We start from the raw sequence: 14,848 nt of genomic DNA on the forward strand, positions 1-14,848 counted from the left end.
CGTATTTGGTGCTATATAGAACCTTTTATTTGAATATTCAATAAAGAACCATGCTCATAAGGCTAAAAATGGAACCTGTATGGTGCTATAAAGAACCATTTCCTAAAGTTCTTGATAAGAGAATTATGTTCTCCAGGTACATAACCATTTTTAATTATATTACTCTGTCTGCACACCAGAATTTGTAAGATCCTGGTCGAATGAAACAGACGGAGGTCCAGCTAAAAATAGTTAAATGTTTATTCACGGGAATGTTCTAAAATCAAGAATACAAAACAATTCATTTTATACTGACTTCTCACGCCCACACATACACTTAAGCTATGAGACGGTTGTGCTTAAAGGGGCAATCTGCAGTTACTACTTCCATATAGACTAGTGGAACCCCTCCTCCGGGTTAGACAGGGCTTAGACTCTGATGGGTTAACATTTGAGTACATTTGACTACAGTTTATATGTTGTTAATTTTACTGTTGTTAATGTTGAAAAGTGTATCAAAACTACAACTAATATTACAGGTTTACGGAACAGACATGACAGCAAGTCAAGACACATGTTTAGACACACAGCCCAGGTAAATCATTTCTCATTCCAAAGAGACCTGGATAGACAACTTGATGAGGATGTCAATTGACCATGAAACGAGAGGGTAAAAAGTAAACACATAGGCCTTTTTTCAATCCAAGAAGATGTGCAAGATGCACAGGTTAGCGCAAATCAATATGCATTTTAAACATAATAACACAAAAATACAGTCCTTGACACAACCGTGAGTCAATCTAAGCAACATATTAAAATATTCCCATCCAAATCCGTCAGTTTAAGAGATATCAGTTTTTTGCATGTGCTGCGTCTCAATCCACTGTATCCGCCTATGTCAGCCTTCCACATCAGTGTTGAAAGATGGCCGAGCTACAAAATTCTGTCATTTCAAGAAAACGTCTACAGCGTCTGAACAGTTTGGCCTACAAACTATGACCACTCTATGGATTTGGTAGATTCTCACGAACGTGATGGTGCCCTCAGTTTTGCTGTACTACCCCCACAAGTGTTACGAGACTCGTCTGAAGGTAACCCATACAAATTAATGGAAGTATGGAGGTAGTTTTGTGCCAACAAAAATAAGGGGTTAAATATGTGTAAAAAAAAAATACAAAAATATCTCCTGAGCTTTCTTATATCTCCTAGATATAGGACAGACACTTCAAAACCTTATTTATTTTACTGTATTGTTTTGCCATTTATAAATGCGTTAGTCAATGCGTTTCTATGGGCTATAGTAGTAAAAGCCAAATTCAATATTTTATCAAAACATTTGTATATTTATTTTGATACCTAAAGGGGTCCTAAAATTCTAAATCAAATAAAAAAATGTTAAAATAAAGAGCTTAATCTCAAGTAATCTACACAACATATGACACACTGTATTCAAACACTGGTGTGTGCCTTGTGCATCAATGTACAACATAGATCAGACAGACTTTTATTCTAAGTGAAGGAGATGATGTCCCCGGCAGATCCTCAGCTACTCTCTCTGGGAAAGATAGCGGTGGTCTGGTACATTACAATACATGTATAGTATTTTCTACATATAGCAATTGTTCAGGTAGCCTTCTGCACTTATGTGAGTCCTTGGATGTCCCTGTCTATGGATGTGTCCATCTCAATGGCTGGATGGCTTCCGACACCCCTGATCGTTCATCCACTCCAGAATTGTTTGCAATGTTGTTAAGAAATCCTTTGCTGCCCTTTCTCTGTGGGCCTCACAGTCTGGACAGTTGGCACCTTCTTTCTGCAATATAGAGAGGAAAACACTCACAACATATGCATAACATAGTCAAAAAAGAGAGGCTCTATGATACAGCGAGTGAGAAAAAGCAAGAGACAGAGAAGTCATTATTTTAATATTATAATAATGCAAGTACTATAGTAATTCTCTCCTGATTGCTCAGTTTGGCCGAGCGGCCAGCTCCCGGAAGAGTCTTGGTGGTTCCAAACGTCTTCCATTTAAGAATTATGGAGGCCACTGTTTTCTTTGGGAACTGCAGAAATATTTTAGTATCCTTCCCCGGATTCCCCAGACACCTCATTTGGCTGCCTTTCCTTCCAGTTCTCTGCTGCCTGTGACTGGAACCAATTGAGAAAATCGCTGAAGTTGGAGACTTATCTCCCTCACCAACTTTAAACATCTGCTATCTGAGCAGCTAACCCGATCGCTGCAGCTATACATAGTCCATCGGTAAATAGTCCACCCAATTCACCTACCTCATCCCCATACTGTTTTTATTTATTTACTTTTCTGCTCTTTTGCACACCAGTATCTCTACCTGCACATGACCATCTGATCATTTATCACTCCAGTGTTAATCTGGCTAAATTGTAATTATTCGCCTACCTCCTCATGCCTTTTGCACAAAATGTCTATAGACTCTTTTTCTACTGTGTTATTGACTTGTTTATTGTTTACTCCATGTGTAACTGTGTTGTTATCTGTTCACACTGCTATGCTTTATCTTGGCCAGGTTGCAGTTGTAAATGAGAACTTGTTCTCAACTAGCCTACCAGGTTAAATAAAGGTGAAAAAATAATAATATGAAACTCGACACAATCCTGTTTCGGGGCTCTACAGACAATTCCTTTGACCTCATGGCTTGGTTTTTGCTCTGACATGCATTGTCAACTGTGGGACATTATACAGACAGGTGTGCACCTTTACAAATCATGTCCAATCAATTGAATTCACCACAGGTGAACTCCAGTCAAGTTGTAGAAACATCTCAAGGATGGTCAATGGAAACAGAATGCACCTGAGCTCAATTTTGAGTCTCATAGCAAAGGGTCTGAATACTTATGTAAATAAGATATTCTGTTTTTTATTCAGAATAAATTTGCAAAAAATTTAAAAACCTGTTTTGGCTTTGTCAAATGTGACCTTAGTGTGTAGATTGATGACAAAAAAAATAACATTTAATCCATTTTAGAATAAGGCTGTAACGTAACAAAATGTGGAAAAAGTCAAGGGGTCTGAATACTTTCCGAATGCGCTGTAAAACAGGATTTATTTGAATGGGCAGACGAGGGACAGTTATACTGATAGTAGTCTCGCTAGACTATACTGATAGTAACATAATGGTCAATGTCAATGAATTGAGAGTTAAATATTCACATCAATCCACTGTTGTCTATCATCTACACTTATACAAACGGTCTCTACAGTAGGCATGTAAGACGCTGCGAGGGGATTTTTTATTATTTCACTGTTACTCACCTTAAATTATTATCAAGTACTTGCAAAAAAAAACTATGTTGAGAATTTATAATGCAGGCACATTTATGTTCATTTGCCTAACGCAAGCCATGACATTTTAAGACTGTGTTTTTAACAATTAACCAAGGTTTCCAATTTCAATTTCAACAATGAAAATGAATGCAATTTGAAATACATTTACTGAACAGGCAGATATGTAATCAGAGCTGTTGCAAAGTGGTGTTATTGTCATGCCCTGACCGTAGATTGCTTTGTATGTTTCTATTTTTTAGTTTGGTCAGGGTGTGATGTGGGTATTCTATGTTTTGTTCTATGTTTCTATGTTCTATGTGTTTGGCCTGGTATGGTTCCCAATCAGAGGCAGCTGTCAATCGTTGTCTCTGATTGAGAACCATACTTAGGCAGCCTGGTTTCGCCCCCTTGAGTTGTGGGTAGTTGTTTTCTGTCTCTGTCTCAGACAGGACTGTTTCGTTTGTTCCGTTTTTGTTATTTTGATTTCACTGTTCAGTGTAATAAAAAGATCATGAACACGTACCACGCTGCACCTTGGTCCTCTCCTTCTTCCACCTACGACGATCGTTACAGTTATGCATTACTTTTTTGCCTAAATCGGAATATCAGTTATAAAAAGATATAGCTGCAAGTGGCAATTCCAGGGGCCAAGCACACCATACTCACATTCAAGCCACCATGTGGTCAATCGGAGTGACCTTGGAGTGACTTTCTATCATTGTGCAAAGTTTCGTGACAAAAGACCAGGCGGTTATTTAGTGTCATCAAATCATATAAGAAGGAAGAGTAGCAGCATTTTATTTAAAAAAATAATTATCGTGGGGGATAAAAAAGTATAATTTGCGGAAAATCTAATGGGCAGAGTTTATAGGTCCTTATGGGAAACAAAAATGGGAAACAAATGTCCATGTATGTACAAATTGACATTGACTGTAGCTCAAACGGGGCAGGTGATATGCTTGTTCAAAGTTTGGAATTTCAGTTGAAATTCAAACCGGACGGTTACCGGTTTGAATCACAGTGCTAATTGTTCTCATCAATAATGTCCAAAATTGGGCTGCCTGTGTAAAAGCAGCCTTAGTAGTGCTGGGATTTCTAAACTATTCCATTGAGATGGTTTGTATCTTAAAATAACAATGTCTGAGTAATGAGCACAACATGCTATCAGTCAATGGAGACATGGACCTTATGTTTCTCTTATAAACACAGATGGAAAATGTTAAACAAATGTGTTAGAACTGTCTGAGAATAACAATAGGATAAGCAAACATTAACGCAGGAGTCCAAATCAGCTATTCAGACTCTCATCATTTTCACCAAGACAACAAACAGCTCTATAGCTGGAATTAAAGTGTACTAAGATAGCCAAAGGACAAGGTAGAATCAAAAACATCCCAATGCACCTCAAATGCAGCTGGCCTGTGTCTCCCTCACACTGATTGGCTTACCTGTTTGATCAAGGACTTCAGCCGGATGGATAGTTTTGGCTTGTATATGGGTGAGGACTTATTCCCAGATTCTAACACCAGGACATTCACTTCTTTTTCAAAGCATATGAGTGTGGACGTGGGGCACTTCTGCTGAAGAGAGTAGGGGATATAATTAAACTCAAACAATGGATGTAAAACATCTGTAAGAAAGTCACACAACACGGTGGGGGGGTCAAGAGGGTTTTGTAGCAATGAGAACCTCCAGAACAGATATAACAGATCCAGATGTCTCTTTCTTTGGTGATGAGAGAGGAGAGTTACATTCAAGTCATGTAAAATGCTTTGAGTTATAATCCCATTATATACATTTAAAAAATAAATAATCAGGCCGGAGCATGGACGCCTCAAAACAACTCAGTTAACTCAGGACCTTCAGCGCAATGAGTGTCATTTATTATACAGTACCAGCCAAAAGTTTGGACACACCTACTCATTCAAGGGTTTTTCTTTATTTTTTCTATTTTCTACATTGTGGAATAATAGTGTGTCACGATCACTGTAATGAATGGACCAAAGCGCAGCGTGCGTAGAGTTCCACATATTTTAATAAATCGAAACTCACCAAACAAAACAAACAAGCAAACAAGCAAGCAAACAAGCAAGCAAACAAGCAAGCACAAACAAAACGTTCTGGACGGCTCACAGGTAGCTACACAAACACAAGATCCCACAGAGCACAAAGGGCTGCCTAAACATGATCCCCAATCAGAGACAACGATAAACAGCTGCCTCTGATTGGGAAAAGTACCAGGCCAACATAGATGATTAAACACCTAGATAACCCACCCTAGTCATTGTCATAAACAGCTCTCTATGGTCAGGCCGTAACATAGTGATGACATCAAAGCCATGAATGTATGGAATAATGTAGTAAGCAAAAAAAGTGTTTCCAGATTGACTGACCTTCATGTCTTAAAGTAATGTAATGGTGTAGCAGTCGGACGTGTGTTTGTCTTGTCCCGTGTAAATAGTCTCTTCTGGGTTTTTTTATATATATTTTAATCTCACTTTCCATCTATGAACTAAATATACTTTCCTGCAAACCGCCTCACCCAATGTGGTACGGATCTGCTATCTTTATACTTTATAACTGGAACCTCCATCAGAAGCTAGCCAGCTAACTAGCTACTAGCTATTAGTCACTGTTAGCCACGGCTAGCTGTCTTCACCTTTAGCTCGGAGCCCAGCAGCTTCAGCTCGGTCAATACTTGCTAGTCAATACCTGCCAGCGATATCAACTTAGAGCATTTCGGACTGCTTTTCTCTACCACATCACCGGATTTCTGCCGCAAGCTCTGGACCATTACACCGGATCTTCGCAGCTAGCTAGACGCAACCGAGTCGCTATTGTTGGCTAACGCCGAAGCAAGCACCAGTTAGCCTTGAGCTAGCCTCGAGCTAGGCCCATCTCCTGGCTAGCCGATAAAGAATACCAGCTAATTCCTGGGCTACAACGCCTCTTTTGCCAATTGGCCTGGACCCTTTATTGTCGACACAGAGCCCCGCCAATCCATCACGACTGGTCTGCTGATGTAATCGTCCGATGTGGTTTCAACAGGCTTTTCTGTTGCGATGTCGCCGAAGACCCATCTGCTAGCCCCGGCCCGCTAGCTTTCTGAACGCCGTGTCTCCCACTCACCTAGCGTAGCAGCAACTACCAAACTGCTCCCTGACTCACCTATTGCTGCTCTTTGCACCCTATGATCACTCGGCTACACAGCTGATGCCTGCTGGATGTTCACTAACATGGTACCTCATTGTGGTAATCTATTGGCCCCAGCATCGAACTCAGGTCCTGTGTATATCTAACTAACCCTCTCTGCCCATTCACCTCCATTTACCTGTTGTTGTCTTAGCTCTTCTGATCAACACCTGTGATTGCTTTATGCCTCTCTCGGTTCTGACTTAGAATATGTGGACAACTACAAATACCTACGTGCTAGATAGACTGTAAACTCTCCTTCCAGACTCACATTAAGCATCTCCAATCCAAAATTAAATCTAGAATCGGCTTCCTATTTCGCAACAAAGCATCCTTCACTCATGCTGCCAAACATACCCTCGTAAAACTGAATATCCTTGACTTTGGCGATGTCATTTACAAAATAACCTTCAACACTACTCAGCAAATTGGATGCAGCTTATCACAGTGCCATCCATTTTGTCACCAAAGCCTCATATACTACCCACCACTGCGACCTGTACACTCTCGTTGGCTGGCCCTCGCTTCGCACTCGTCGCCAAACCCACTGGCTCCAGGTCATCTATAAGTCTTTGCTAGGTAAAGGCCCGCCTTATCTCAGCTCACTGGTCACCATAGCAGCACCCACTCTTGGCACGCGCTCCAGCAGATATATTTCACTGGTCAACCCCAAAGCCAATTCCTCCTTTGGACGCCTTTCCTTCCAGTTCTCTGCTGCCAATGACTGGAACGAATTGCAAAAATCACTGAAGCTGGAGACTCATATCTCCCTCACTAACTTTAAGCACCAGCTGTCAGAGCAGCTCACAAATCACTGCACCTGTACATAGCCCATTTGTAAATAGCCCATCCAACTACCTCGTCCCCATATTGTTATTTATTTTTTTGCTCATTTGCCTCCCAGTATCTCTACTTGCACATTCATCTTCTGCACATCTATCACTCCAGTGTTTAATTGCTAAATTGTAATTACTTCGCCTATTTATTGCCTTACCTCCCTAATCTTACCTCATTTGCACACAATGTATATATACTTTTCTATTGCGTTATTGACTGTATGTTTGTTTATTCCATGTGTAACTCTGTGTTGTTGTTTGTGTCGCACTGCTTTGCTTTATCTTGGCCAGGTCACAGTTGTAAATGAGAACTTGTCCTCAACTGGCCTACCCGGTTAAATAAAGGTGAAATTAAAAATAAAGAAAGAAAATGATGGACTATCGGTCTCTTTGCTTATTTTAGCTGTTCTTTCCATAATATGGACTTTGTCTTTTACCAAATAGGGCTATCTTCTGTATACCAACCCTACCTTGTCACAACGCAACTGATTAGCTAAAACACATTAAGAAGGAAAGATATTCCCCCAATTAACCTTTAACAAGGCACACATGTGTGGTTCCCACCATGAAGCATGGAGGATGAGGTGTGATGGTGTGGGGGTGCTTTGCTGGTGACACTGTAGTTGATTTATTTAGAATTCAAGGCACACTTAACCAGCATGGCTACCGCAGCATTCTGCAGCAATATGCCATCCCATCTGGTTTGCGCTTAGTGGGACTATCATTTGTTTTTCAAGAGGACAGTGACCCAAAACACACCTCCAGGCTGTGTAAGGGCTATTTGACCAAGAAGGAGAGTGATGGAGTGCTGCATCATATGACCTGGCCTCCACAATCACCCGACCTCAACCCAATTGAGATGGTTTGGGATGAGTTGGACTGCGGAGTGAAGGAAAAGCAGCCAAAAAGTCCTCAGCATATGTGGGAACTCCTTCAAGAATGTTGGTAAAGCAATTCCAGGTCACTACCTCATGAAGTAGTGTTGATGTCTTCACTATTATTCTACAATATAGAAAATATTAAAAATAAAGAAAAACCCTGGAATGAGTAGGTGTGTCCAAACTTTGACTGGTACTGTATGTCTCCAAAATTTGGTCAAATACAATGCCTAGTGAATCTACACGTCCCTTGCACAGTCTTCACATCCCTTGCACAGTCTTCACATCCCTTGCACAGTCTACACGTCCCTTGCAAGACCTGGGCGGACCAACCCCTGTATTTTGGTTAGCGTGCCAGGTGGTGCTAAAGATTAGGTAAGTAGTGGGAAGGCAGGTAGGGTAGGAGAGGGGACTCCTTTTAATTTTTACTTTCTTTGCTTTGTTTCCGTCCAGACCCTTTACCCCTCTTACCGTGTTAAGGAATAATAAAATCCCTGTAAACTGTATTTTTCTCTGCCTCTGTCGTACTTCCCCGCACCTACGATCACATACTTTTTTTCACTCCACGGGGAGTTGAAATGTAGCAGGGTGGTACGTTCCATCCTCCAAGAGGCGTACATAACAGTATTGTGGAGTAACTACAATGTTATTGATCCATCCTCAGTTTTCACAGCCATTAAACTCTGTGACTGTTTTAAAGTCAGAATTGGCCTCATGGTGAAATTTCTTAGCGTTTTCCTTCCTCTCCAGCAACTGAGTTAGAAAGGACAACATCCTAAGTGTAATTAATAACTTCATGCTCCGCTTTTTTTTACCCATCTACCAATAGGTGCCCTTCATTGTGAGGCATTGGAAAACCTCCCTGGTCTTTGTGGTTGAACCTGTGTTGGAATTTCACTGCTTGACTGATGGACCTTACAGATAATTGTATATGTGGGGTACAGAGATGAGATAGTCATTAAAAAATCATCCATGCAACTTGTGACTTGTTAAGAAAATTATTACTCCTGAACTTATTTAGGCTTATGGTTGAATAGTTATTGAATCAAGACAGGATGTGGAAAAAGTCAAGGGTGTGAAGGTGTGAATACTTTGTCAAAATTGCTCAATCCCCACCGGAAAGCCCTTCTGGTGTGTCTTCGGGATAAACATTCTTTATCACAGCCTTCTGTCTTTTCACTTGGTCATGCAGGCCAGTAATGTTAAGTGAAATTAATATTGCTTAACCTCTGTATTTTCAAGTATTGTGGTGGCAGTGAAGGGGGTTCACCTAGGGGTCATGATAGGGGCTGTACCAAATGTTTGATGTATTATAATAATTGATTATGCGTATGTTGTATTAATAGAAGGCCCCGCCCTCCTTACATTTATAGGGTCCGAGACTACAGATTAACAATATATATACATTATGAGGTTTAATATTGTTTCACAGTTCTTTTCTAGGCTTTCTGCCTCTTATGAAGAAAATGTCTGAGAAATGTGTGACTGTGAAGACAGAACTCTGCAGGGGAGTGTAAGAGATAAGAGATTAGTCAGACATTCCACTATAAATCAACTTGGATATTTACTGCTAAGCTTTTAGATCGCTATATAAACAAGAGTTAATGTTGAGTAGGCATGGTTTTGGCCTCATGAGTAAAGGATAATGACGTAGGCTGTGACATCACTAGGGCTGGACTTTGGGGTTAATAAAATAACTTGGGACCTTTTCTTTGATGCAGAACTTACTCGGAAACATGCGTTATGTTCCTGTTGTCAACTTCTGTCTGCAATTGCATTAATAAAGGTTTTTGAATGATTTAATTAAAGATATTGTCATAATGCTAATTTCACCAATGATTGACAAGGAACAAGGAAATGAACCCCAACATTTGGTGAGCTAGCCAGGAGTGAATGTCAAACCTCGGCTGGAGGAGATTCCACACCATGTGTCAGAGCTCCAAATTTAAAAAGGTAAGCAGACACCTGTTGAATCTGTAATTAATTGGCATTCACTGGTGGGGTTTCCCTCTAACAAGTAAGTGGCACCTCACTCAAGCTAAAATATAGACATACACTTTGAATATGAAATAGTCGGATTCTAGTTTGGTGAAATGCATGATGTCGATATAGGGTGAATGTTTTTTGATTTTATTTGTTAGAGGTAGTTTGGCGACAATTACCCAATACTAGTTGGCACAGGTGATTCCGCGTTAATCACCAAATTTTATTTGTTAGAGGTAATTCAGCGTCAATTACTCATACTAGTTCTTTGTTTATTTGTTAGAGGTAATTCAAAGCGACAATTACCCAGGTTTTAATTTGATTTGTTAGAGGTAATTCAGCGTCAATTACTCATACTAGTTCTTTGTTTATTTGTTAGAGGTAATTCAAAGCGACAATTACCCAGGTTTTAATTTGATTTGTTAGAGGTAATTCAGAGCGACAATTACCCAATACTAGTTCTTTGTTTATTTGTTAGAGGTAATTCAAAGCGACAATTACCCAGGTTTTAATTTGATTTGTTAGAGGTAATTCAGAGCGACAATTACCCAATACTAGTTCTTTGTTTATTTGTTAGAGGTAATTCAAAGCGACAATTACCCAGGTTTTAATTTGATTTGTTAGAGGTAATTCAGAGCGACAATTACTCATACTAGTTCTTTGTTTATTTGTTAGAGGTAATTCAGAGCGACAATTACCCAATACTAGTTCTTTGTTTATTTGTTAGAGGTAATTCAGAGCGACAATTGCCCGGGTTTTGAAGAGATGGTTCAGCGTTAATCGTCCATTATATATTGGGAGTTAATGCAGCGATCATTACTTAATGGTATTTGGGTTTTGGAGAGGTGGTTATAATACTCATCACTTCCATTTTATTTTGGGTTGTAATGCGGGCGATCTTTACTGGAAACTAGTTATTTTATTTTTGTAGTGTTTATTTTGAAGAGGTACCCAGTGAATGAGTTGAGTTATTTATGAAAAGTTTGTTGTATGTTTCATTGTTTGTTTGTCTGTGGATTATGGCGGGGTTAACTGGGTAATGGGTAGTGGAATAAAAAGTTAGGAGTAGGACAGAAGTTATTTGAATAAAAGGTTGAACGTATTTGTGTCACGATCGTTGGTTGAATTAATGGATCAAAGCAGAGTGTACGTAGAGTCCCCACATGTTTAATACATATGCAACTCACCAAAAACAATACAGAAGGAAACGAAACGTGACGTTCTGGCCTTCTCACAGGCAGCTACACAAAAACAAGATCCCACAAACAACAGGTGGGAAATGGCTGCCTAAATATGATCCCCAATCAGAGACAACGATAGACAGCTGCCTCTGATTGGGAACCATACCAGGCCAACAAAGAAATAGAAAACATAGATTGCCCCCCCCCCCCCCCCCTAGTTACACCCTGACCTAACCAAATAGAGAATTAAGAGGATCTCTAAGGTTACACCCTGACCTAACCAAATAGAGAATTAAAAGGATCTCTAAGATCTCTAAGGTCGTGACAATTTGTTAGTGACACTTTCCTACCATAGGACAGTACTGGTGTATAACATATTACTGTTACTATACACCCATAAGATATAACATTAGGAATTGAAGTCTGGCATGCGGGTGTCTCTGTGAGGCCTATGTGTAAAATATACAGTGGGGCAAAAAAGTATTTAGTCAGCCACCAATTGTGCAAGTTCTCCCACTTAAAAAGATGAGAGGCCTGTAATTTTCATCATAAGGAACACTTCAACTATGACAGACAAAATGAGAAATACATCCAGAAAATCACATTGTAGGATTTTTTATGAATTTATTTGACAATTATGGTGGAAAATAAGTATTGGGTCACCTACAAACAAGCAAGATCTCTGGCTCTCACAGACCTGTAACTTCTTCTTTAAGAGGTTCCTCTGTCCTCAACTCGTTACCTGTATTAATGGCACCTGTATGAACTTGTTATCAGTATAAAAGACACCTGTCCACAACCTCAAACAGTCACACTCCAAACTCCACTATGGCCAAGACCAAAGAGCTGTCAAAGGACACCAGAAACAAAATTGTAGACCTGCACCAGGCTGGGAAGACTGAATCTGCAATAGGTAAGCAGCTTGGTTTGAAGAAATCAACTGTGGGAGCAATTATTAGGAAATGGAAGACATACAAGACCACTGATAATCTCCCTCGATCTGGGGCTCCACGCAAGATCTCACGCCGTGGGGTCAAAATGATCACAAGAACGGTGAGCAAAAATCCCAGAACCACACGGGGGGACCTAGTGAATGACCCGCAGAGAGTAACAAAGCCTACCATCAGTAACACACTACGCCGTCAGGGACTCAAATCCTGCAGTGCCAGACGTGTTCCCCTGCCTAAGCCAGTACATGTCCAGGCCCATCTGAAGTTTGCTAGAGAACATTTGGATGATCCAGAAGAAGATTGGGAGAATGTCATATGGTCAGATGAAAACAAAATAGAAATTTTTGGTAAAAACTCAACTCGTCGTGTTTGGAGGACAAAGAATGCTGAGTTGCATCCAAAGAACACCATACCTACTGTGAAGCATGGGGGTGGAAACATCATGCTTTGGGGCTGTTTTTCTGCAAAGGGACCAGGACGATTGATCCGTATAAAGGAAAGAATGAATGGGGCCATGTATCGTGAGATTTTGAGTGAAAACCTCCTTCCATCAGCAAGGGCATTGAAGATGAAACGTGGCTGGGTCTTTCAGCATGACAATGATCCCAAACACACCGCCCGGGCAACGAAGGAGTGGCTTCGTAAGAAGCATTTCAAGGTCCTGGAGTGGCCTAGCCAGTCTCCAGATCTCAACCCCATAGAAAATCTTTGAAGGGAGTTGAAAGTCTGTGTTGCCCAGGAACAGCCCCAAAACATCACTGCTCTAGAGGAGATCTGCATGGAGGAATGGGCCAAAATACCAGCAACAGTGTGTGAAAACCTTGTGAAGACTTACAGAAAACATTTGACTTCTGTCATTGCCAACAAAGGGTATATAACGAAGTATTGAGATAAACTTTTGTTATTGACCAAATACTTATTTTCCACCATAATTTGCAAATAAATTCATTACAAATCCTACAATGTGATTTTCTGGATTTTTTTTTTCATTTTATCTCTCATAGTTGAAGTGTACCTATGATGAAAATTACAGGCCTCTCTCATCTTTTGAAGTGGGAGAACTTGCACAATCGGTGGCTGACTAAATACTTTTTTGCCCCACTGTATTTGCGTTCAGTAGAACCATTTACTATAGCCTGGAGTAAATGAGAGTAGAATTAGGATTTCAGTAGCAACCACTGTTATTTAACACACATTGAAAGAAGATAAGAATTTATAGAGGCATATTCCTCCATATTACACCCACTGTAGGATAACCCTATCGAAATTGGTAAACACATTACACCCAGACTATCTAAATAAAAAGCTGGAGCACCATGGCACAGTCAAACCAGAATGAGGAGATAGGAGCAATGAAGCCTGTCACGCCTGTTGAATATATGCAAAAGAAGTTTCCTACCGTGGAATTGACTTTTTCTTTTATGAAACGGCATGTCTGGACAGTGATGGCAGGAGAAAATAAAATGGGTGTTCATTCAACAAGACTAGGTTGGATTTAGTCAAGTGGATAAGAAGAATTGACAAAAATAATAAAGGGATAAAGAAGAGTGCCCTTGTATCAGAAACTGTGATTGAAATGATGATGCTGAAGGACAGATCTTCATAAACAAGGCTAGCGTGACCAAACTGAAGATGGAGAGAACAATAGAATGTGGAAGGAAAGAACTGGGTCAGGACAAAGGCAAAACAGGAGTACTCCCCACCTCCCCGCTGCCGTATGAGAATCAACCCAGAGGACCCCTGGGTGACTATACACAGATCTACCCTCTCATGCCACTGACAGAAGAAAATGGAGAAGCAACCACAAAGGTGGTGGATGGCACAACAGCAGCAACAAGTGACAGGAGAACAGTAGAATTGGATGAAAGAAAGAAAAACAAGGCACAGTTCCTGGAGGAAGTTTCCCATCGTCACCCCAACACACTCCACAAAAAGGAACAGACTGGAAGACCCTAGACATCTGCTCAAGTTGTTTCTACAGGCTCACCACAACCGCAGCCTGCAGCTCCCCCACAATCATATCTGTCACACCTGTGAACCTGGCACCTGCAGGGTATGGGCTTTTCACCATTATTATGGTGATACAAAAACATGGTATGGAAGAGGATATGTGCCCGCCAAAGTTTTTCGTGACTGAAATGGCTACGTTTTCCTCCCCATGGGATGGTCTGGGTGTTATTATCCGGGGGAAACTGAGCTGACAGTAGCAACATTACTTGCTTCTGAGTTGCTGAACAGTTCTTTGCAAATTCATTTCAGTTCGAATTTCAGCGCTAAAAGTGCAGTGGCTCAAAATAATGAAGCTTATGGACATGTGCTGTCTCAGGTAGCGATGGCAGCCCTAGTAATCTTTCTAGGTGCAGGAGTTGTAGTAAAGAGTATGGGGATAAACAATTTGACATACTCCATGCAGGTCCTTACTATCTTGAAAGTACAGGGTTTTTACTCAGTTGTCACTAAATGTGCAGAATTTGAAGGCAGTAATGACCAGAGACGAAATGGCACATATTGGCTAAAGACAGAGGGGCCTACAGGTCCCTTGGAATAA

General features: G+C 40.6%; 1 protein-coding gene across 3 annotated transcripts in view; it reads right to left on the reverse strand.

The window, feature by feature from the left end:
* Nucleotides 1-222: 222 nt before the first annotated feature.
* The window catches only part of il15l (interleukin 15, like), a 36,097-nt gene continuing 21,471 nt past the window's right edge, over nt 223-14,848 (reverse strand). The window contains exons 4-5 of one of the 3 annotated variants that reach the window (XM_036965409.1): nt 4,729-4,857; nt 223-1,792 (exon numbers count right to left, since the gene is read on the reverse strand). In XM_036965409.1, the coding sequence (XP_036821304.1) occupies nt 1,664-1,792; nt 4,729-4,857 (258 nt within the window). In that variant the 3' untranslated portion in view covers nt 223-1,663. Of the gene's footprint in view, nt 1,793-4,728; nt 4,861-14,848 lie in introns of all 3 variants that reach the window. The other 2 variants (XM_021587535.2, XR_005040048.1) reach the window with 2 other exon arrangements.

Source organism: Oncorhynchus mykiss, chromosome 27, assembly GCF_013265735.2.
Source record: "Oncorhynchus mykiss isolate Arlee chromosome 27, USDA_OmykA_1.1, whole genome shotgun sequence".
NCBI lineage: Eukaryota > Metazoa > Chordata > Actinopteri > Salmoniformes > Salmonidae > Oncorhynchus > Oncorhynchus mykiss.